This window comes from Zea mays, chromosome 3, assembly GCF_902167145.1.
Source record: "Zea mays cultivar B73 chromosome 3, Zm-B73-REFERENCE-NAM-5.0, whole genome shotgun sequence".
NCBI lineage: Eukaryota > Viridiplantae > Streptophyta > Magnoliopsida > Poales > Poaceae > Zea > Zea mays.
The window spans coordinates 207295592-207319671 of NC_050098.1; the positions used below are offsets into that span (position 1 = coordinate 207295592).

The following is a 24080-nucleotide window of genomic DNA, read 5'->3' on the forward strand; positions in this document are numbered from 1 at the left end:
GCAGGTAAACAAGTGGGAGGAGCGCATCACAACAAGAATGTGATGACCACTTCAAGACCCTGGAGTTACTACATATGGACCTCTTCGGACCCGTCGCCTATCTAAGCATAGGAGGAAGTAAGTATGGTCTAGTTATTGTTGATGACTTTTCCCGCTTCACTTGGGTATTCTTTTTGCAGGATAAATCTGAAACCCAAGGGACCCTCAAGCGCTTCCTAAGGAGAGCTCAAAATGAGTTTGAGCTCAAGGTGAAGAAGATAAGGAGCGACAACGGGTCCGAGTTCAAGAACCTTCAAGTGGAGGAGTTCCTTGAGGAGGAAGGGATCAAGCATGAGTTCTCCGCTCCCTACACACCACAGCAAAATGGTGTGGTAGAGAGGAAGAACAGGACACTCATTGATATGGCGAGGATGATGCTTGGAGAGTTCAAGACCCCCCGAGTGCTTTTGGTCGGAAGCCGTGAACACGGCTTGTCACGCCATCAACAGGGTCTACCTTCACCGCCTCCTCAAGAAGACATCGTATGAGCTTCTAACCGGTAACAAACCCAATGTATCTTACTTTCGTGTATTTGGGAGCAAATGCTACATTCTAGTGAAGAAGGGTAGAAATTCTAAGTTTGCTCCCAAAGCTGTAGAAGGGTTTTTGTTAGGTTATGACTCAAATACAAAGGCGTATAGAGTCTTCAACAAATCATCGGGTTTGGTTGAAGTCTCTAGCGACGTTGTATTTGATGAGACTAATGGCTCTCCAAGAGAGCAAGTTGTTGATTGTGATGATGTAGATGAAGAAGATGTTCCGACGGCTGCTATACGAACCATGGCGATTGGAGAAGTGTGGCCACAGGAACAAGATGAATGAGATCAACCTTCTTCCTCAACAACGGTGCATCCCCCAACTCAAGACGATGAACAGGTTCATCAACAGGAGGCGTGTGATCAAGGGGGAGCACAAGATGATCATGTGATGGAGGAAGAAGCGCAACCGGCACCTCCAACCCAAGTTCGAGCGATGATTCAAAGGAATCATCCCGTCGATCAAATTCTGGGTGATATTAGCAAGGGAGTAACAACTCGATCTCGATTAGTTAATTTTTGTGAGCATTACTCCTTTGTCTCTTCTATTGAGCCTTTCAGGGTAGAGGAGGCCTTGCTAGATCCGGACTGGGTGGTGGCCATGCAGGAGGAGCTCAACAATTTCAAGCGCAATGAAGTTTGGACACTGGTGCCTCGTCCCAAGCAAAATGTTGTGGGAACCAAGTGGGTGTTCCGCAACAAACAAGACGAGCACGGGGTGGTGACAAGGAACAAAGCTAGACTTGTGGCAAAAGGTTATGCCCAAGTCGCAGGTTTGGACTTTGAGGAGACTTTTGCTCCTGTGGCTAGGCTAGAATCAATTCGTATCTTGCTAGCATATGCTGCTCACCATTCTTTCAGGTTGTACCAAATGGATGTGAAGAGCGCTTTCCTCAACGGGCCGATCAAAGAGGAGGTGTACGTAGAGCAACCCCCTGGCTTCGAGGATGAACGGTACCCCGACCACGTGTGTAAGCTCTCTAAGGCGCTCTATGGACTTAAGCAAGCCCCAAGAGCATGGTATGAATGCCTTAGAGACTTTCTAATTGTTAATGCTTTCAAGGTTGGGAAAGCCGATCCAACTCTCTTTACTAAGACATGTGATGGTGATCTGTTTGTGTGCCAAATTTATGTCGATGACATAATATTTGGTTCTACTAACCAAAAGTCTTGTGAAGAGTTTAGCAGGGTAATGACGCAGCAATTCGAGATGTCGATGATGGGCGAGTTGAACTACTTCCTTGGGTTCCAAGTGAAGCAACTCAAGGACGGCACCTTCATCTCCCAAACGAAGTACACGCAAGATCTGCTAAAGCGGTTTGGGATGAAGGACGCCAAGCCCGCAAAGACGCCGATGGGAACCAACGGACACACCGACCTCAACAAAGGAGGTAAGTCCGTTGATCAAAAAGCATACCGGTCAATGATAGGGTCTTTACTTTATTTATGTGCTAGTAGACCGGATATTATGCTTAGCGTATGCATGTGTGCTAGATTTCAATCCGATCCTAAGGAGTGTCACTTAGTGGCGGTGAAGCGAATTCTAAGATATTTGGTTGCTACGCCTTGCTTCGGGCTCTGGTATCCAAAAGGGTCTACCTTTGACTTGGTTGGATACTCAGATTCCGACTATGCTGGATGTAAGGTCGATAGGAAGAGTACATCAGGGACGTGCCAATTCTTAGGAAGGTCCCTGGTGTCGTGGAACTCTAAGAAACAAACCTCCGTTGCCCTATCCACCGCTGAGGCCGAGTATGTTGCCGCAGGACAGTGTTGCGCGCAACTACTTTGGATGAGGCAAACCCTCCGGGACTTTGGCTACAATCTGAGCAAAGTCCCACTCCTATGTGATAATGAGAGTGCTATCCGCATGGCGGAAAATCCTGTTGAACACAGCCGCACAAAGCACATAGACATCCGGCATCACTTTTTGAGAGACCACCAGCAAAAGGGAGATATCGAAGTGTTTCATGTTAGCACCGAGAACCAGCTAGCCGATATCTTTACCAAGCCTCTAGATGAGAAGACCTTTTGCAGGCTGCGTAGTGAGCTAAATGTCTTAGATTCGCGGAACTTGGATTGAATTATAGCATACATGTGTTTATGCCTTTGATCATGTTCATTCTGCATTTTGTTGCTTATTGTGGTGCTCAAGTTGTACAAACACTCCCTGGACCTCACAAGTCCGTTGCAAAGTGATGCACAGTTTTAGGGGGAGATGTGTTACAACTTGACCCTTTGAGACTAACCATATGCTTGAGTTTGCTTGTTTTAGTCTCAAAGGAGAATTAAAAGGGAAAAGGTGGACTTGGACCATGAAAGACTTCCACTGCACTCCGATGAGAGGGTAACTTATTCCAAGTTCATCTCATGAACTCTTATTGCCATTTGCTCTTAATTGAAGATTTTGGTGAGGCAATGGGGTTATCGGGCCAAGATTGATCCCGTTTTGGTGCTTGATGCCAAAGGGGGAGAAAATAAAGGCCAAAGCGATAGATGGATCAGCTACCACTTGAGAAATTTTGAAAATAGTAGAATAGAGCTTTTGGTTTGTCAAAACTCTTGCATTGTCTCTTTTGTCAAAAGTTGGCCTTTTGTGGGGAGAAGTGTTGATTATGGGAAATAGGGGGAGTTTTTGAAATCTTTGATCAATCTCTTTTGGAATGACTCTCTTTATGCTTCAACATGTGTGTTTGACTTAGAGATAGAGATTTGAGTTTGATTTGCAAAAACAAACCAAGTGGTGGCAAAGGATGATCCATATATGCCAAAAATGAATCAAAATAAATTTGAGTTTTATTCGAAGTGATTTTGCACTTATTCTAGTTGCTTTATGTTGTGTTGGCATAAATCACCAAAAAGGGGGAGATTGAAAGGGAAATGTGCCCTTGGGCCATTTCTAAGTATTTTGGTGATTGAGTGCCAACACAAGTGCTTAAATGTGAATTCATGCTTATGGATGGACAAAGTGCAAAACAAGAGCAAAGGTATGTTTCTAAGTCTTAGTACATTGGTTTTGTGTACTAATATACTTGTCTAAGTATTAGAAACAGAAAGAAGAAGAAAAGAGAAGAGTTGGCTGTGTACAGCCAAAAGGCTGTTTCGGTCTGGGGCACCGGACTGTCCGGTGGTGCACCGGACAGTGTCCGGTGCGCCAGGCTGCCTCGAGCGAAGTGGCCGCTCTCGGGAATTCGCCGACGGCGTACGGCTATAATTCACCGGACTGTCCGGTGAGCCAACGGTCGGCCGGGCCAACGGTCGGCCGCGCGATCTGCGCGGGACACGTGGCCGAGCCAACGGCTAGAAGGGGGCACCGGACTATCCGGTGCGCCAACGGCTCCAAGTCTGCCAACGGTCGGCTTCGCTATTTAAGGAAGGAAATCGGGCACCGGACAGTGTCCGGTGTGCACCGGACTGTCCGGTGCACCCGACGACAGAAGGCAAGGTTGGCCTTCCAGATTTGCTCTCAACGGCTCCTAGCTGCCTTGGGGCTATAAAAGGGACCCCTAGGCGCATGGAGGAGAACACCAAGCAACCTTAGAGCATTCTTGATCATCCACACTCAGTCTTTGCGCATTCGTTTGTCATTCTCAGTGATTCGAGCTCCGTTCTAGTGAGAACTTTGAGATAGTCTTTTGAGCTCGATTCTTGGCCGTGTGTGTGCGCATTTTGCTGTGGATTTGTATGTGTTGCTTCCCTCCCTTACTCCGTATTTCTTTGTGAATCTCAAGTGTAAGGGCGAGAGACTCCAAGTTGTGGAGATTCCTCGCAAACGGGATATTGAAAGGAAAAGCAAAACACTGTGGTATTCAAGTTGGTCTTTGGACTACTTGAGAGGGGTTGATTGCAACCCTCGTCCGTTGGGACGCCACAACGTGGAGTAGGCAAGCGTTGGTCTTGGGCGAACCACGGGATAAACCACTGTGTCACCTCTGTGTTTGATCTCTTGTGGTATTGTGTTTTGTTGAGACTCCTCTCTAGCCACTTGGCGATTATTGTGCTAACACTTAACAAGTTTTTGTGGCTATAAGTTTAAGTTTTCCAGGATCACCTATTCACCCCCCCTCTAGGTGCTCTCAATCTCGACACCGGAGGTGAGCAGAGGTGGACCGACAACAATGACCACTCGCCATTGTCGGGGTACCTTTTGTGCCGGCCTGCCTTTAATTCTCTTCGCAAACACACACTTGCATTTTTTGTTTAAGCAAGCGTGTATGGTGGTGCGTGCCTGATGACTAACGATGTACGACGGAACTTCTACCGGCAGGTGTGGCACGTGCTCTCCAATAATGAGACCATGCAAATCATGACATATATCGAAGTCTGCATGATACTGATGGTTGCAATGTAGTAGTGAAACAACAAAATTAAAATAACAAAATCTATGTATGGCTAGGATCACAAATGGATTATGAAATATTTTCTTATAACAATATAAGACACATTTTGTATATAAGTTATCATGGTATTATATGTTCCCGTTGCAACGCACGGGTACTGACCTAGTAATTTAATAATCTCAGTGATACTTATCTACTACTACACATTGTGGAAGGGTAGCAGGTGGACTTCGGGAGAGATGTATTATATGTTTTTACTATAATAGATGTAGACATAAACACACATGTGGTGTAGTGGTAGCTACAAACACATTTATTTGAGAGGTCGCGGGTTTGAATCCCCTTGGAGCCTGTTTTTTTAATTTAATTTTAGCTTGGCGTGAGATGCACGTGGGAATGAGAATAGGCTTTGTGGGAGGGGGAATGAGAAAGACACGTGATAACCGGGAATGGAAATGTGAATGAGCTTTGCAGGGAGGGGGAATGAGAAAGACAGGCAGGGAATGAGAATGGGCTTTGCAGTGAGGACGGAATGAGAATGGACTTTGCAGTGAGGACGGAATGGGAATGACAGAACACGGAATGGGGCAGCCTACCCCTTATTGTCTTAATAGGTAGTAGAGAAACTATGCAAAGATAATTGAGTTACCATTTTTTTACACTGCAAAAATCGTACATGCGAGATTCGTGGTAACTGCCAAAAACGCGCGTGAACCCAGTTGACCGAACCGTCCCATGCTCACATAGTTACGATATATTGCCAAATTGTTTACAATTGCATAACCACAAATCAGCTCGCCTTTCTCATCCCCACCCCACTAAGGGCCTGTTCGGTTGTACCGGAATAAGCCAGAATTTATTCTAGTTTATCAAAATCTATATAAATTAGAGAAGTAATTCGGCTAGGAATTAATCCGGGGCTCCAATCCGGAACAACCGAACAGGGCCTAAGGGCTTGTTCCGTTAGCTCTCAATCCATATGGATTGAATTAGATTGGATGAGTTTAAATCCTAAACAAGTCAAATTTGTTCTTAATTTTTTCCAATCCATAGGTAAGAGGATTAATCGAACAAGTCCTAACAGATTTATGCAAGAAAAAAAATGATTTACGCCAGCATAAACACACGCCCGACCCCATGTGTCCGACCGCGTTCAAGGCTCTCCCTACTATCCGAAGCTAGGGCTTTCATTAGCTGAACTATATATACACACTAATAATTAAAAAACAATCGTGTCAGATGAGCCATATTGTGGATCGAGAAGGCGGTCCAATCACGACACGGTTTTCAGGTTGGTCCAACACGAGCTCACTTTGAATCATATCGACCCTAACCGTCTGTTTAGTTGGCTTCTTCTGGTAGCCTGACTGCTGTATACGCACGGACAACTAACTAGAGTATTATATAGCATCTAACGGCTTGTAAAAGAAGCACACTACTTCGGTTTCACCACGTTCCGAAATTAAAAATGCCGAATCGTCGCTTGTGTCATCAACTTCAAATCATGCCGGCATCGTCACTACTCAGTCCCAGATGCACAATCCCAGTCCCCAGAACCCCACCCCACCCCACCCACGTCTTCCGCTCCCCAACCGGCTGGGGGGCTCTATATAAACCGCCATGCGCTCCTGATCAGTTGCACGCATGCAAACAAACACGAGCTGGCTCGAGCAGGAGAGAAAGAAAGAGACGAGAGCGCCCGAACCCCACTTGGGGCGCCCGTGCCGATATATAATCCAATCGAAACCGCCACACTGTTGGCCGCCGGCGCCAGCCCGCTAGTAACCTGCTTAATTTAGGCATACGTGAGACTCTGAGAGAAGGTACTGACCACACAAGGGAGGCCACTCCCGCCCGGTTCGTCCGCGTCGTCGCCGATCCGTACGCAACTCCCGTGATCCGATCCGGACGTACGGCCGCTCTCTCTCCGGGCTAGCTGGCGATCGCCGACTGCATGGGGCCGGCGGCCGGCGACGGCGACCGCGGCCCCGGCGCCGCGGCGGAGCACAAGGTGAACCTGTCGGCGCGGCAGCCGTTCGTGGAGTCGGTGCGGACGTGCCTGGCCGAGACGTTCTTCCCCGACGACCCGTTCCGGGGCCTGGGGTCGCGCCCGCCCGCCGCGCGCGCGTGGGGCGCGCTCAAGTACTTCGTGCCGGCCCTGGAGTGGGCGCCGCGCTACACCGCCGGCAAGTTCAAGTACGACCTCCTCGCCGGGGTCACCATCGCCAGCCTCGCCATCCCGCAGGGCATCAGCTACGCCAAGCTCGCCAACCTCCCGCCCATCATCGGCCTCTGTACGTACGCACGCGTGCTCTGCTAGCTGCCTGTGACGTCTTTCTCTCTGGATCCTTCCGCGCGGAGCGCGCACGTCCGCCTTCTCGGCCATCACATGACGAAACACACATACTTACCGGAGAGACGTGGACGTTCGCCGCAAGCATATTGATTTTAATTTTCCTTTTGGTGTCTTGTACTAGATTCCAGTTTCGTGCCGCCGCTGCTGTACGCGGTGTTCGGAAGCTCCAACAACCTGGCGGTGGGCACGGTGGCGGCGGCGTCGCTGCTGCTGGCGTCCATCATCGAGACGGAGGTCCCGCCGGAGGAGAACCCGCAGCTGTACCTGCAGCTCTTCTACACCGCCGCCTTCTTCACCGGCGTCTTCCAGACCGCGCTAGGCGTCTTCAGGTTCGCAGACCATACGTCTGCCTTTATATTTGGTTGAGTAGCCGATATATAGCTTCATCTGTAGCTAAAACCACGAAATTTTTCATGCTAGCTTGTCTTTGTCTGTGAAGGTTAGGGCTGATAGTGGATTTCCTGTCGCGGTCGACGATCACCGGGTTCATGGGCGGCACGGCGACGATCATCATCTTGCAGCAGCTCAAGGGGATGCTGGGGATGAAGCACTTCACGCCAAAGACAGACCTCGTCTCCGTCATGCGCTCCATCTTCTATTACAGGCACGAGGTGAGTGTCATGTCGTGTCACGGTCTGAGACAATCACACAGCACATTTCTCTTCTCCTCCGCACCTTCCTTCCTAGTTTATGAGTAGAAGTTGGCTTTTCTTTTGCTTCTCAGTTCGTCGCTGTTCATTTTCTTGCCCAGTTTTCCCCTTGAATAGTGCGAATATATATTGGAGAAAAATTAACATCTATAAATTAATCTAAATATATGCACTACAGTACACATTCTATAGAGTGTTTAATGAAAAACTATAGATATGCCAATGCACAAACCTACTCAAAACTTTAATAGTTTAACAAAGAAGTGATCGAGGAGAGAATTGAATATTTACCATTACAATGAAATTGAAAGGTGTTCTCAACGAGAAGCCAACGTTCTGATTCTGAGCAGCAAAAATATCAGTTATTCCGTGATTCAGAAACTTGCATGCAACCGCATGCTGAGAGGCGTAACTGTCGATCGACGGAGAAGAGGAGTAAGAGTGTCAATAATCAAGATTCAAGAGAGGAAAAAAATAACCTCATTTTTTTCGCACATACTACTAAATAAATATTTATTGCACTCAAAACTCGATTTTCCTGTGCAGAATAGTTACTGTTTTTTTTTTTTGTTTCCGTTCAAAAGCCGGAGATTCTTTTTTTTTTCTCAAACTGAACCCATAGGCTGTCTCGGGACAAGCACTTTCTTTCGGACCAAGATGAGCTTATCTCAGTGGCGGACGAAACGAGCATACAGCATATATTTTTATACCCGTGATTGGATGTTCTAGTACTAACAAAAGACCCAAAACATTCTTCAAAAATAAAAGAGGCCCAAATCATTGATGAGTAGACCCACCCGGCCACCCCACAAGCTTTGCAGTTCTTGCGTGCACCGCCGAGTACATGCCGACATATCAAGCTTGTTTTTCTACACCCTCCTGTAGTGTTTTCGAATTTGTATGGACCTATATATATGCAGATATACTTGGGTGTGATGACAATGGCTACGCCCAGTCAGATATATAAGGTGTGATGATCCATGCCATGCGTGTCGTGCGCATCAGGATCTCCAAATGTTTAGAGCTTGCGTGCAGAATTTTCCTTTATCTTTTACATGAAGCAAATGATTTGAGTGGAAATTGGACATGTAAGATCCTCAAATGTAACCATCTGAACGTGTCTCATTCTCTTTTTTTTTCCATTTGTCCAGTGGAGGTGGCAGAGTTTAGTTCTTGGCATATGCTTCCTCCTGCTCTTGCTGTTAAGCAAGCACTTGGTAAGTGAGCACAGCCCTGTTTGTCAAGTATCGAATCCTGTTTGCCAAGTGCATCGTCGTCACTTTTCCTCCTCGTCCGCGAGCTGATTCCAGCAACTTTTTTCAGAGGAAGAAGAAACCAAATCTGTTCTGGGTGTCGGCCATTGCGCCTTTCCTGATCGTGGTCATCGGCGGCGTCTTCGCCTTCCTGGTCAAAGGAGACGAGCATGGCATCCCGATAGTAAGGGCGTCCATGCATGGCCAGAATTAGGCAGAATTGAGACCTGAGGCTGCTATGGTTAACCTAATTGCTTTTGCCATCACGACGACGCAGGTCGGCGATCTGAAGAAAGGGATCAACCCGCTGTCTATTTCGCAGCTGACGTTTACAGACAAGCACGTCAATACGGCAATGAAAGCGGGGTTCTTGTCCGGGATCCTGGCGCTGGCAGTACGAACATGTTTCCTCTGATGCATCTCTCAGCCAGGCTTGCATGGGATTTTGTTTGTTTATTATCTGCGATGGCTCTCAGGAAGGGATCGCCGTCGGACGGAGCCTGGCGCTGGTAAAGAACGAGCAGATCGACGGGAACAAGGAGATGATCGCATTCGGCATCATGAACATCGCCGGGTCCTTCACTTCTTGCTACCTCACCACAGGGCCGTTCTCCAAATCGGCGGTGAACTTCCACGCCGGGTGCCGGACGCCCATGTCCAACGTGGTGATGTCGGTGTGCATCCTGCTGGTGCTGCTGTTCCTGGCCCCGCTCTTCAAGTACACCCCCCTGGTGGCGCTCTCGTCCATCATCGTCGTCGCCATGATCGGGCTCATCAAGGTCAGGGAGTTCTGCCACCTGTACCGGGTCGACAAGTTCGACTTCTGCATCTGCATGGTCGCATTCATCGGCGTCGTCTTCTTCACCATGGTCATCGGCCTCAGTGCCTCGGTACGCTATAGCGTCGTCCCCTGCCGCTGCTCTGCTTCCTAGCCGGTGACGGCGGGTGCGTGGCTGATGACTCCATGGTTCGCTCCATCGTCTGCGCACCTGCAGGTAGGCTTGTCCGTGGTCAGGGCACTGCTGCACGTGGCGAGACCTAGCACCTGCAAGCTCGGAAGCGTCGCGGGAGGCGACATCTTCCGCGACGTCAGGCACTACCCGCACGCGAGGAGCGTCCCCAACGTCCTCGTTTTGCAGCTGGGATCTCCGATATATTTCGTCAATGCAGGTTACTTGCGAGAAAGGTGAGCACTTGCACAGGGCAGCATGTATTTGTAGTACGTACCACCACAGATCAGTGATTCTCTTCTCATGGGAAGAGAAGAGAATAGATAGACGCTAATCTGCCAGGCATCGCAGGATCTTAAGATGGGCGGAAGAGGAGGAGAACGGCAGCAAGATTGACGGGCAAGATCTGCAGTACGTGGTCCTTGATCTCGCTGGTATGTCCCTTGTACCCATTTCTGCAGGTTTTCGTCCCGTCCTCACCTCGAGTTTTCAGTCCACCGGTGACACTTTGCCTCATGAACATTGCAGGTGTGACTTCCATCGACAACACGGGGATTGGGATGCTAGTCGAGGTTCACAAGAGCCTTGATCGTAAAGGGATCAGGGTAATCACCGGAATTTTGTTCACTGAATTGACGAGTACTCGTGACAGACTAACAGATGGTTGCTCCTTGCAGATAGCGCTGACGAACCCCAGGCTGGAGGTGACGGAGAAGCTGGTGCTGTCTGGGTACATCAAGGACATCATAGGGGAGGAGTGGGTGTTCCTCACGGTGAAGGACGCCATCACGGCGTGCCGGTACGCGCTCCAGAGATCTAGAAGCAAGGATGACGGTGAAGTATAGCTAGCGTCCAGGGACAGTCTTTTAGTAGGAATTATAGTTCAGTAGTAGCTCATCACTAGCTGTAGATATTGAGAAGCAGGCAGGAAAGCAAGCATCGGAGGTCCTTGTATAGGAGAAGATTCAGAGCTACGACTACGAGAGATTGGGGTGTGGTTGCGGTGCTTGCATGTGTTGGATTATTGTGTGGCATCTGGTCTCTCCGTCTTTGTAAGGGAAATAGCGAGGTGGCTGGGGATAGGTAGCTAGCGTTTGTGTATAGACCAGTTCAGCTTTGCCTGTACCAGTTTGCAATTGCAGCACAATAGGCTGTTTGAATCGCTGAAAGGGTATTGCCCTTCTTCATGCGCCGAAGGAACCGTGGCCACTGTCAGTCTTATGTATACAGGAGTTAGCTGCAGGACGAGAAGGAGCCACGGTCACTCAAAAATCTCATTGGCTCTGTTATTAGCCTGTTTGGCTAGGCTTTGACATCCCACTTCGGCATCGGGTTAAGTTTGGATGATCTTATACGGAACGACTACGTTCTAGGACCTGTTTTTGTGGTTTAATGGGTTTGATGCCTAGGTGACACAGTGTGTAAATTAAAGTACCGCTGATGTATTTTACTCGTTTTCCTGCATCTATCATGCAGTTATACTGCTTACTGATGTTCATCCTAGGGGACCTCGTTTCCCTTCTCATGCTACGGTTCTTCCGGAATTTATGGATCGGCGACGTGATAGCAATTCTGAAATGAGAATAATGGCCTAGTATTTCATGACTTAATTTCTATGGAACTTTTTTTAGGTTAAGGAGTTTCTATAAATCTTATGGAGCACCTATGCCTTCATTAGTTCTGATCTGTGTCCTTTATTTTGGAACTTTTTACTTTTCTTAACAGCTCGAGTAATTGACTAGTTCTTATTGGTGTTTTCTTTAGTGGTGTACTTGGCTGGTTTCAGAAAGCTGTTTGATAGATATCCATTTAATGGCCACATTACTCCAAGCTGCAGCTGATTTCAAATCCTGGCTCGTTTTGGATCTGACACTTCATTGATAACCAGCACTCTAAGATGTGGCGCTGACCATAACTGCGTTGGGCTCTCCTATTTTGCCTTGTGACAAGTTTCGTAGTTGAAAATGGATTCGCTGAACCATCTGTCAGTACAGAATTTGCAGCCTACTGTCATTTTAGTTCCTTGTAAAGCTACGTATTTTTCTCTCTGTCCCGTTCACCAGTTACTAGGCAGGCGCACTTGTTTTCTGATTTTGAGCTGTGTCCGTTACATAGCTCACTCTCTCTCTCTCTCTCTGCATTCCGCTTAGAAAGTGTATTAGTTAAATGTGGGTACTTAAATCCTCCCTTTGGAGATTGTGGTGGTCCTGGTGTAATTCAATTGACAGCAAGCTAAAATAGTAATCGTCAACAGTGAGAAAAAAAAATGAAAGATAACTGTTTACGGCATTTTTTTGTCACTTTCAGAACTTGAAAATGTGGTTGAGTCTTTGCTTGGTGTTTGACATGTTTATATGAAAACTTTTGAGAGTGTGGTAATTTTCTCTTTAAGGACTGATTTGATAACCAGTGAATTGTTGGTGATCCATAGGAAGGAAATCCTTTGCTATTCAAAATTGTATAGCAAAGGGTTTCCTCTTTATGGATACTCTCTAATTTCTGATCAGCAAACTAGTCTCTCGTTGCTCTTGGTAGCTCTTCTTCTTTCTTTCGGCTTTTGCTTTGGAATTGCTCGTGTGGGGTGTGTGGTCCGGAAATGTGAATCTCTGCCCGTTTAGGATTTGTTCGGTTATTTTCAATCCATATAGATTGGAGAGGATTAATACGGATTGGAGTGGATTTTGACTTACTAGGGATTGAAACCCTCTCAATCCCCCTCAATTCATATGGATTGGGGTAGAACCGAACAAGCCCTTAGGACAAAGCTAAAATGTCTCACACCTTCAAAATATATGATACTCCTATGCCCCTGTTTGTTTCAGCTTTTTGGAGCTTCTGGCCACTAAAAGCTGCTGCGAACTGTCAAACGCTCAACTTTTCAGTCAGCTTCTATAAAATTCGTTTGGGTAAAAACCATTTAAAATCAACATAAACACATAATCAGTTGAGTCGTCGCAATAGTAGGAATCCGTCACTTTCTAGATCTGAGTCCTATGGACACCTTTATCTTTCTTCGCATGTAATCCTAATGATACTCAGATTCTCTACACAGCCAGATTCTCCCCACAGCTAGATTCTCAGAAAAGCTGGTCAAAAAAAACTGAACCAAACAGCCCTATATGGAGTGACTACTTGTATAGTAACACCATTGGCGTTCAGGGGTTTGCAGTTGCTCCGTTATGAGCAGCCGGAGGAGGTTTCTGTAGATGAAGCAACCGGAAGTAGTGTGGTGGGGGCTGGGGGGTGCCCACTTCATGCCCCGTTGCTCCAGCCAGCGTCCGTTGGTTTGGCGCCCCCACACGCGAAACATCCTCACATTGCCCTCTGGCGACTGGCTAGCTAGTGGATGTACCTATTTTTTGAAGTAAAGGTACTGTAGGAGGGTCCTACAGTAATATTATTAAAACAATAGAAATGAGTTTAGGGAGGAAGAGGAAGATTACACAGAAATGGAAGATAGAGTGAGCCGAAGGGAAGAAGTTACAGCCCTAAATTGAGTAGCCAAGATGCAATGTCTTCTTTAAGAGCAGGCTTGACTCTATGGCATAACAGGACAATTTCACTCCTAAACATAGCCCTGCACTCAGGAACCGAAGGGGGAATTTCATTGAAGATCCAATTATTTCTACACCTCCAAATGCACCAAGTCATGATGATAATAGCTTCAAGCCTCCAGGGGACTTGCAAACGTCTTCTAATTCTCATTAGGGTATGCAGAAGATCCGTAGCACATGGCGGTAGGAGGCCTAAAAGAAGCCAACATCTCCTAGCAAAGTTGCACCTGAAGAAGAGATGGATATGTGTTTCTTCAATCTGGAGGATACAATTATCGCAGGTGTAGGAGTCTAAAGGCATTGCGCGACGTCTGAGAATGGAGCGAGTATTCAATCTATTTTTGAGCAGCAGCCAGAAGAAGACTTTGTGCTTGGGCTGACATTTAGACTTCCATAACCAAACAAATAGAGGGAGCGTTTGACAGGTGCCAGTCAAGTGAGCATAAACCGTCTGAGAGGAAAACCGAGTGGAGGAGGCACTGCATCTCCAAATATCATTGTGATCAAGCAACTGAATATTACCAAGGGTGTCCTGAAGTGAGAGAAGTTGCTCGAACGCTTCAGCAGAAAGGGGGATATGGAACATTTCATTCGGGGAAGCTAATCGAGCTTGATGGATGTTAATCTCTTTGACAGAGGCAAAAGACCAGAGCTCCGGGAACTTTTGAGATAAACATTGCCCATTCCATCGATCATGCCAGAGAAGCGTAGATTTACCATTTCCAATTTGCACTTGGGCAATTTCCTTAAAAGAATAATGGATTTTGAGAATATCTTTCCACCAAAACGAGCCAACTGGTTTAGTTGAGGGCAGAGAATTGTTGTAATGAGTGTCCCAGATAATGTTAACCCATGGGATGTTGACTCTGTTAAAGAATTTGTGGAGGCACTTCATAAGGAGAGCTTTATTCTGCCATTCAAGGTTGATGACTCCAAGACCCCCTTGAATTTTTGGCCTGCAAACAGATTTCCAAGCAACTTGGGGAGGTTTTTTTGCATTTATGTCTGCCCCTCTCCAGAGACAATGCCTTTGAAGTTTATCAATCTGTTTGATCACAGTTTTTGGGAGCTTCAGGGTGCACATGTAATAGGTTGGAAGAGAAGAAAATACCGCATTGACCATTTGTAGTCTGCCAGCCTGAGATAGAAAAATGGAGGTTGAAGCTAGTCTTCTTTCAATCTTCTGAATGAGAGGAAGGAAAGCTTCCAAGTTGGGTTTTTTAAGCCCCAAAGGAAGACCCAGATACGTGAAGGGCAAAGCCCCGACCTTGCAGTGGAATGTGTTTACTAGCAAAGCCATTTTCTGCTCCGAAACATTGATGGGGTTAATGTTAGATTTGTTATAGTTCACATGGAGCCTTGTAGAATCAGCAAAAGAATTAAGCATTGCTTTAAGAAAGAAGAGTTGTCTAGGGCATGCTTCCAGAATTAGAATTGTATCATCTGTATATTGAATAATCGGGAAGTCGGATCCATAGGAGATCGGGATCGGGAGCTTGAGGATGCCACAATCCTTGGCCTTCTTGATAATTGACTGAAGCAGATCAGCAGCTAAGACAAAGAGAAGGGGGGACAAGGGGTCTCCCTGCCGAACCCCACGCCTGCAGTGAAAGCGTCTGCCCGGAACCCCATTCAAAAGAACTTGTGACGTGCCAGATCCAAGAATCAACAAAATCCAGTGAAGCCATCTGTCCCCAAAGCCCTTATGCCTCAGAATATCAATGATGGCAGCATGCTCTAGTTTGTCAAAGGCCTTTTCAAAGTCCAATTTTAGAATGACCATTTCCTTACCTGATTTATGACAAATAGAGATGTATTCAAAGGCCCATGCAAGACAATCTTGAATTGTCCGCCCCTTCAGGAAGCCATATTGATTCTGGTGAATTAGACTAGTAATAACCAGCTGTAGTCTATTGGCCAGAAGCTTCGTCAGGATTTTCATGCTTGTATTGAGGAGAGAAATCGGTCTATAGTCCCCCACTTAAGTAGGCGCACTATGCTTAGGGATGAGAGTCACATAAGAACCATTGATGCTTTCTAAGCAGATTGATCCCTCATAAAATTTATCACAAAGCTCATAGAAGTCCGATGCAATTACCGGCCAACATTTTTTCACAAAATCTGTATTAAAACCATCAGGGCCTGGGGATTTATTGGAAGGAAGATTTCTGATGATCTGATCTATCTCACTACGGGAGAAAGGCAAATCCAGTGTAGATAGGTTATGAGCAGGCTGAATCAATTCAGATAGATTGAAAACCATAGATGTTGGCTGAGAGGACCCTAATCGATTTTTAAAGGCTTGAAACAGAACCTCTTCTTTGTCTTTATGAGAGACAACTACCGAGCCATTGTCACAAGACAGAGACAAGATATTGTTGTGACGATGCTTGGAAGTGGCATTAGCATGGAAAAATTTAGTGCCCGCATCCCCCAACGAGGCCCATTTGATTTGGCCTCTTTGCTTCCAATAGGCACGCTGATTGGAGAGAAGACCCTGCAGGTGTTGGACTAGAGAGTGCTTAAAGTTCCATTCTTGGATTGTTAGATCTCTGCTTTCCTCAATAAAATCCATCAATTGAATAATCAATTCCGTCTTAACAATCAACTTAGCTAGATTGGGTAAAGATTTTTGCCACCCATGGATCACTTTTCTTGCTCTTTTAAATTTGGCCATAAGCCGTTTTGCAGGATCAGGCTGAAAGAGATTTTGTTCCCAGGAATCTTGAAATCTGGAATGAAAGTCCTCAAGCTGAAGCCAGTAGTTCTCAAATCTAAAAATGGGCGGTTTGGGAACGTTAGGTTGAATGTTGACAACCCAGGGAACATGATCCGAGGTGCTCCTGGCCAGGGAAAAGGTAGAGGTGGCCGGGAACATGGAAGACCAGGCAGGAGAAACGAAGCACCAGTCCAGTTTTTCAAGCAAAGGATGCCGCTGCATATTAGACCAAGTGAAAGCTTGCCCTCTGAGGGGAATTTCTTGTAAACCCAGCTGACTGATTGCCGCATTAAAATTGAGCATTCTGATAGGGTCACCACCCTGCTTGTTACGATTTTCAGGGAACCTAATCATGTTGAAATCACCAAGGAAAATCCAAAGTTTGTCGTCATCAGTTTCAAGGTTAGAAAACCAGGCAAGAAAAGCTTCTCTACCATGAGGAGAGCAAGGGGCATAAATGTTAGAGAGCCACCAGACTTGCCCATATAGATTGGATTGGAAACGAATAGTGTGCCCAAACGGGTTTTGATCAACTATCTCAGTCTCAAAGAGGGAGCTTTTCCAGATGGTGATGAATCCTCCAGAGGCACCAATGGAAGGGTCGAGGGCAAATTTATCAAAATGGCGATTGCAGAAGAGACGAATATAAGCGTCATCGAAGGATTCCTTTTTTGTTTCCTGAATACAGATAATGTCACATTTGGATTCCAAAATATTGTTCTGCAAATAATTCCATTTGGAGTAAGAGTTAATGCCTCTGATGTTGTGAGACAAAATTTTAATTGACCGATGAGATCTAAAGAGGATTATCCATTGAAAACCAGAAGAAATTCACTGAAGAAGTCAAGTATACCAAGCATACATCGACAGAAGCCCCAGCAATCAATATGAGTGGGGTATGCTAATTTATAGATTCCCAGCAAGGAGGGGCAGTGAGTGCCAACACCCCCCCCCCCCGAAATCCAGACATAATAAAAGCCAAAAAGGCATAACCAAACCCCATAGTTTCATTGAACCCAGAAAATTCAGACCATACACCCATAAGACATAAAATGTTGAGAAGTCTGGGGAGGTCACCACAGGGGCCACTACGGGCCCAACCACACATGGAGTAGTTTTGCTGCGATACATAATTAAACCAAAAGAAGACAAGCACTGCAACATCTCAGACCCAAGCTGAGACAAAAGAGACGGCTACGCATTACAGCCCCGCCGAGGGATGCGACTCCGCGTCAGCATCCATATCAGAAGCGTCCCTTTGCTCTGCAGACGGAGAACTCGGCTCATTTGTGGAGCAAGACGAGGAACACGACCTCTGAATGGCAACATTGGAGGACCTGGAGTTGCTTAAGGAGTTGAGACTTAGTTTTTGGGGGTCCACCTTGCAGAAGTCAACGCCCAATTCCTTGATAGTCCTATGGGAGAGCGATGGTGGTGAAGGAGACCCAGCACAACACGAGCAATTATTTTTACTGCCAAAACAAGGCTTAAAGCCTTTGGCCTTCTCTCTGAGCCTAGCACTTCTTCTCACTTCAGTGACGACCAAGGCTGCACGTTTCTTCCTGTTCACAGCTGCAGAAGTCACAGGAGATTGAGCCTCCACAAGCGAATCCTGGCTGGGAGGGAGCAAGCATTTTGGGGGTATCTTAAATGGTATGGTTTCCATGTTGGGCTCCATGAAAGCAGAAAGAGCCCCTAACAACAGAAATTTTCTGGCCCACTCAAAAGAGTCCGGCCTCATAAGCAGGCCCATTAAGAAAGCTGCCCATAACTTTGGAACGGAGATGAGGTCCACGCTGGGGGGGCAAAGCTCAGCCCAGGAGGAGAAGCGCTTTCTGGCCAAGAAATCATCGTAGGCAGGGTCCTGAGAGGGCTGATTCAGGTGAGTCATGAAGCCCACAATGATGTTATCATCAGCATTCAGATTCAAATTTTGCACGCCCTGGTCGTTCTGATCGTTATTTCCCTCCAAAAATGGGTCCGCTGGGGGGAGGGGTGGAAGAGCAAGCACAACAACTTCTTGATCAAGGGCATCCTCCTGAGGGAAGTTGACAGCTTGCGGGATAACGATATCGTTGAAAAGACCCACAGATTCATCTGAAGGAAGGTCCTCAAGACCGGAGAATTGGTAACTGAATTGTTCCTCTTCATTGTTGACTAAAGGAACAGGAGCAGGCGGTTGTTCTTGCTGGACCTGTTCAACCGGCCAAGGATCCCAACCATCATCAGCATTATTGGCATTGGCATCCTCTAATTCAATTTCACCATTGGGGGGATGTTGAGGTCAAAATGGAAATTGGGCACAGGTTGCCCCAATCCAAAAAATTCCACCGGAAGTTGATGCCCATTATGAGGGTACGGAGGTACAGGTTCTTCATCCTCAGGCATGTTACCAAGCATGAACTGCTGCACTACGTCGCACTAAACAGTCCAGGAAACCCCATGAAAACCTTTAGCTACTGAAAACACAATAAACTGTGGAACCTCCTGCAGAGAAGTCACCCGTGCTCTAACAAGCAATCTAGTAGCATTAGAAATATCTGGATCCCACATGAGCACCCGACCAAAAGAACCAATAGCATTCTGAATGTGCTCGTGTGACCAGAAATCCAAGGGAAACCCAAGGAGCAGCAACCAACATTCATGATTAAAAAATAATGCTCGTTGATTCCAAGCCGCATTGTGCCTAATCACAGTGAAAGTAAAGCCCAAAGCTTGCTGCGGACCCATGGCCACGAGATTGTCCCTATCAAAAATGAATCGGAACCTCACCAAAGCCTGACCCAAGTGGGAGCGCTAAACACTCCTAATCTGAACATGTCTAATCTCCAAAAGGTACTCTCGGACAATGTCAGCAAAAAATTGGAAATTGACCTCATGCTCAGGTAGTGGTTGGACCAGGACAATTCCCCAATCATCATGAGCGGACGGTTGCGGGCGAGTGACAGTACGTACCATAATCTCCCGATGATCAATGGGTTGCGCCGTGAAGCCATGAGGGAGAAAAGGGCCCGGATCAACACGATGGAAAGCCATTCCCTCCGAGAATCCAGAGGTCGAGTCCTTTTGGCTCACCGCACACTCACCACGCAGGCGAGGGCAAAGCAATGGTGGGATTGACCGCGGCGGAGGGGTGGAAGAGGGTTTTGCGCACAGTGCAAGTTCGGTGGAAGGCGAAGAGCCACCTCTTGGAAGAACCGCATGAGCAAACTCACCAAAGTTATTAAAAAAGGCGGGTGAGAGGGCCCACCTGCAGACGGGGGGCGAACGGACCTGAACCACAGCTGCAGGGGGAATTCCCAAACGACGCCCTCAAACTTACTGGGGAAGGTAAGAAAATCCCTTTTATAAATCTGCCCAGGAAATCCGAATAAAAAACAATTATTGCTTGATAAAGAGCTATTCCTTTGGAAACGAGAATCATCCGACACAGTAACAGAGGCCTCATTAATGCTGGAGACAGATTTATTCTTTGAGATCTCTTGGTGATGATTCAATATCCTCTTGGGCCGCCAAATAGATTTACGCGAGGCCCAAGGCCGCGCCCGAGCGCTCCGCAGAGAAAACCAGGAGAGAGGCCTCGCTAGATTACCCGAACTCGGATTTGAATAATTTTGAAAATGAGCACGTTTATCAAACTGCCCACGAGGATATGATTGAGCGACCGACTGATAAGAATGACGACGAACCGGGAAAGAGATCCGATTGAACACCGAAGAACGGGGCTTCATACCACCAGACCTGACCTGTCCACCCAGGGGAACCAAATTCGCACCAGACAGAATGGATGAGCGAGCAATATCAGCATAGGAGGCTTTCGCAGAGCGACCACGGGAAACTATAGTCCAAGAGTTTGATTCTTCCTCCGAAAAGAGCTGCCATTCTTTGATCCAGTTGGGGCCGCCAGAATTCCAAAGATGGAGATAAGCTTTGAAGGAAGAACAACTAAATGAATGGCGCCTATAAACTGCGAAGCCCACTTCCTTGCAAGATAGCGAAAGTCGGAAAACCCGGTCTGACAGTTGGAGAGGCCTGAAAAGCTTTGCAGAACCACCAATGAAGGATTGAAGCAGAAGACCCACCGATTCTTCACACAAGCGCGAGGAACATCTGCCGAAGGAAACGACAAGGAGGAACTCATGGCGGTCAAATTTGCCCGGGAGAGGGTTAATCGGACGATTAAACTTGCGAAAAATCCAATCCTCAAAATGAAGGCCGACAAAAAAATCCAGCGAAAGACTCCCCATTACTCCAAAGCACACGGAGAGATGAAGCGCAAGAATGGAGAGACAACAGCGAGCGATCAGACCGCGGTGGCGGCGACGTCATCGCTGACAGCAGTGGCGAGGGCGCACACAGGGCGGGCAGCGAGAGCGACCATCTTAGGTAGTATGTTGCTCTCTATTCGATCTGCTCATTCAATCACCATCACCTTATCGCGCCCACTTCTTGTCGCATCCATCAACCAAGCAAACTATACGACGCCCCCCAATGCAAGAACAATAATCTAGCCAAAAAAATAAATAATAATAACCACAAAAAAGCTGGTGAAAAGTGAAATGGAAATATAGGGAGCGGCGAGCAAGAACTGGTGGCTCCTCATGCCTGGACTGGATTAAGGGGGGGATTGAACTGAAAGCCTCGAGCCTTAGACTAGCTCCAATAAGGAGCTCTAAAGGGTCATGTATCCTAAATTTAGAGGACGATGACGTCCTTTACCCCTCCAGCAACGTCCTGTAAACGGTCCTCTAAATTTAGAGAACGCTGCTGGATCCTCTATATTTAGAGTTTCTCTAAACGATTCTCTATCTATTTGAATACTTTAAACAACTGGTTTAATAAAACTAAAATATGTACAATATATTTGAGAGTATGACAAATACGTATGTACAAAAATTAAAAAATAAAAAATGTCTTTAATATAGGTATTTATATATAGAGGACGTGATTTAGAGAACGTTGTTGGAGAGAAAATAGATATAGGAGATGAAATCTTTTAAAGAAGACTGTAAATGACGGATATAAATGATGTATATAGAGGACGTTGCCGGAGACCGTCACAGTGGTTACACTAATAATACCGCATCGCGGTTTCCAGTCGACCTCATGCAGACCACAGGGAGAGGACGGAGCCGTTGGACCATCTGTGAAGGAGCTCGGTCAGGCACAGCACCGCGTACGCGAGTAGCACGAACTTGAGGAGGAACTGGAAGTAGTGCGAGAGCTCAATGCTGGAGGCATGCAGCACCATGGTTAATCCCGTCGTCGGTTGCGATCTGTGGCCAGGCGCGGCGACCTGATCCGACCGCAGCTTTCTGCTGCTCCTCCTCAATCCCTGGGTCTAGCGGCGCTGGAGCAGTTGCGCAGGCGCTGCACGTCCTTGGTCTTGAGTGGCTTGAGGATGAAATCCTCGGCACCGGCGGTTAGGCATCTGCTTTATGGCCCCATCCATCAACCAAAAAAGTTTGAGAGAGGTCAGAGGTGGTGGTGGTGGCGGCGGCGGTGGGCGCGCCTGTTTGTAGTGCTGATGTGCAATGCAAAATCTACCAAAGCCTTTCGCCTTTGGGGGTGGGAAAAGGCGCGCAAATCTGAATCCCGCCGGCACAGAGAGGAAAAACGGCTTTCGCTCGCGCGTAAAATGTAAATGTAACCAACGGCAGGAATCTGCTTTAGTGGATGTACCTGTACATGGCAAGGAAGGCCACCTGAAGCTGTGAGCTGGATACAAGCAGCATCCTATATTCCTACCGGTATGGGCTAAGCAACGCATGAAGCCATGCATGATTACTCACATATGGAACAGTTTGCTTCTTGTCCTGAAGCGGATGGTGGCTATTCTTAGCAAAGAAAAGGTCCTCATAAGTAGGAGTAGACTTTGACACAGACGATAGACCGACCGGAAATGTGTCTTCCAAGCTGATTTGCAACGATCGCTTCTTTCTGTCGGCGTTGCAATTTGCAGAAGGGGGCAGGTCACAGATGACACGCAGCCAGCCAATCCTCGCAAGACAAGCGTACGACACCATATGGCCTGCCGCCGTCCAAACCTGATCCAATAATTCCGTGCCGGGCCCCACCGGCCATGTCTGCCCACTCAGGCACTCACCGTGCCGATTCACGTACGAGGGGTATGACTCGTCCAAGATCTCCTTCAAATGCTTAAATGGTAGGCTTTTTTATGGATCCCTCCGAAAACAAAAAAAAACAAAAGAAGCCGGTAGCCAGAAAAAGGAGCTTCCATGGGCTCCTCTCTATGCTTTTCTTTTCACCAGATCTACATGGCACGACAAGCTGCAAGAAAAGCTATGTTTTCAACCAAACAATGCTCTTTCTGGAGCTTTTCATAGAAATAAGGAGGGAACTATTTTTAGATAAGCTAGAGTCAGGGTTGGAGCTAGCAGAGAAAGAGCCATACCACAGAGGTATTTCAGACAGACAGATAGACATATTAGTAGGTACATACATATATGTTCATTCCACCTTATTCCTGAATTATAATCTATTTAGATTTTTTAGAGAGTTAAAACGTTTTAGATTTGTCCGAATTTATATAACGAAATAATATAATTTAGGTCAAATTTTGCTATGGGGCACCGGAGAAATATAGAATTGATCCGTTCACATCGTGAGCACCGTTACGAATTTGGTTCATTACAGTACAGAAAAACACCACACTGATTATTTTATGTATTTCTCCTGTTTTAGATAGAAGGTTGGGGTAATGTCTTATTTGCCCTCGTCTTCGATGCTGAACACTTGGACTGTTTACTAAATGTTTTTTTACCAAACATCAGTCAAGTGAAACTTTCACTATATGTAGACGGTGGCTTACAAGAGGAGTAAAAGAATGATAACGCGTCTCCATTTACAGAATTGTAATCACAAACTCAACAATAATTTCTTATATAACTTTAGTTAAACTTAAGATGTTTTAACTCTGAAAAAACAGCGGAGAGAACACGTAGATATACAGATGGGCGCAACACAATTCGTCCTTGAGCAGACAGTTCAACCGTCAAGGCCCACCACCATATTCCCTCTCCTCACCAAACTGGGGCGATTGAGATGCCGCATGTAACTACAAACATTAGCTATTGATTACTCGGCCCCATTCCTAATTGTGGATTGGATGCGGGCACATTCGGATCCTGTCACATGGAGCTGGTGCTCATTGCGCTTTCGGCAAGAAAAAGGTGAGATATATATATGTGACACCACAAATTGTCATGAATTTCTTTTTCTCGGTCATGCATCACACGCAAGGGGAAGCGTGCATGTGTTTAACATCGGTTTCATCACACACATGAATAACGGTTACTACGTTTGCGGTTGCAAACAATTTTGACCGTGGCAAGAAAACGTAACAGACCGAGAAAACCGATCAACAGGTCAGTTAGGCTTATGTTGATTTCGTTCTTCAACTAGTAGACTCTCGCACACACTTCTTAAAAGAAAAAAAACTGCCGAGAAGAAGCACGTAGAGGTTGTTCTAGGATTAACAAAACCACCCTAAAATAACATCAAATCTTACCAAAAGACATGTGACAACAATATATAAGATAGAGAGAATTTTGGAAAATTTTGTGACTAATTAAACTACGCCTAGCTGAGAAAGACACTGCACGCAGGCGCATTCGGATCCTGTCACGTGAAGTTGATGTGCAAGTGCGGCAATGCACTTTC

General features: G+C 46.6%; 1 protein-coding gene and 1 pseudogene across 1 annotated transcript; one reads left to right on the forward strand and one right to left on the reverse strand.

Annotated features, from left to right (window-relative positions):
* The first annotated feature begins 6605 nt into the window (after window positions 1-6605).
* Window positions 6606-11286, forward strand: sfp6 (sulfate transporter6). The gene is made up of 11 exons (NM_001174823.1): window positions 6606-7209; window positions 7393-7600; window positions 7711-7882; window positions 9073-9138; window positions 9245-9358; window positions 9452-9568; window positions 9651-10064; window positions 10170-10360; window positions 10476-10558; window positions 10653-10729; window positions 10802-11286. Exons 1-11 carry the CDS (start codon window positions 6870-6872, stop codon window positions 10967-10969), a joined length of 1950 nt encoding a protein of 649 aa, NP_001168294.1. The 5' UTR covers window positions 6606-6869; the 3' UTR covers window positions 10970-11286.
* A 10085-nt stretch (window positions 11287-21371) lies between these two features.
* LOC103652501 (two-component response regulator ORR2-like) lies at window positions 21372-22481 on the reverse strand (annotated as a pseudogene).
* Between the last annotated feature and the right edge of the window lie 1599 nt (window positions 22482-24080).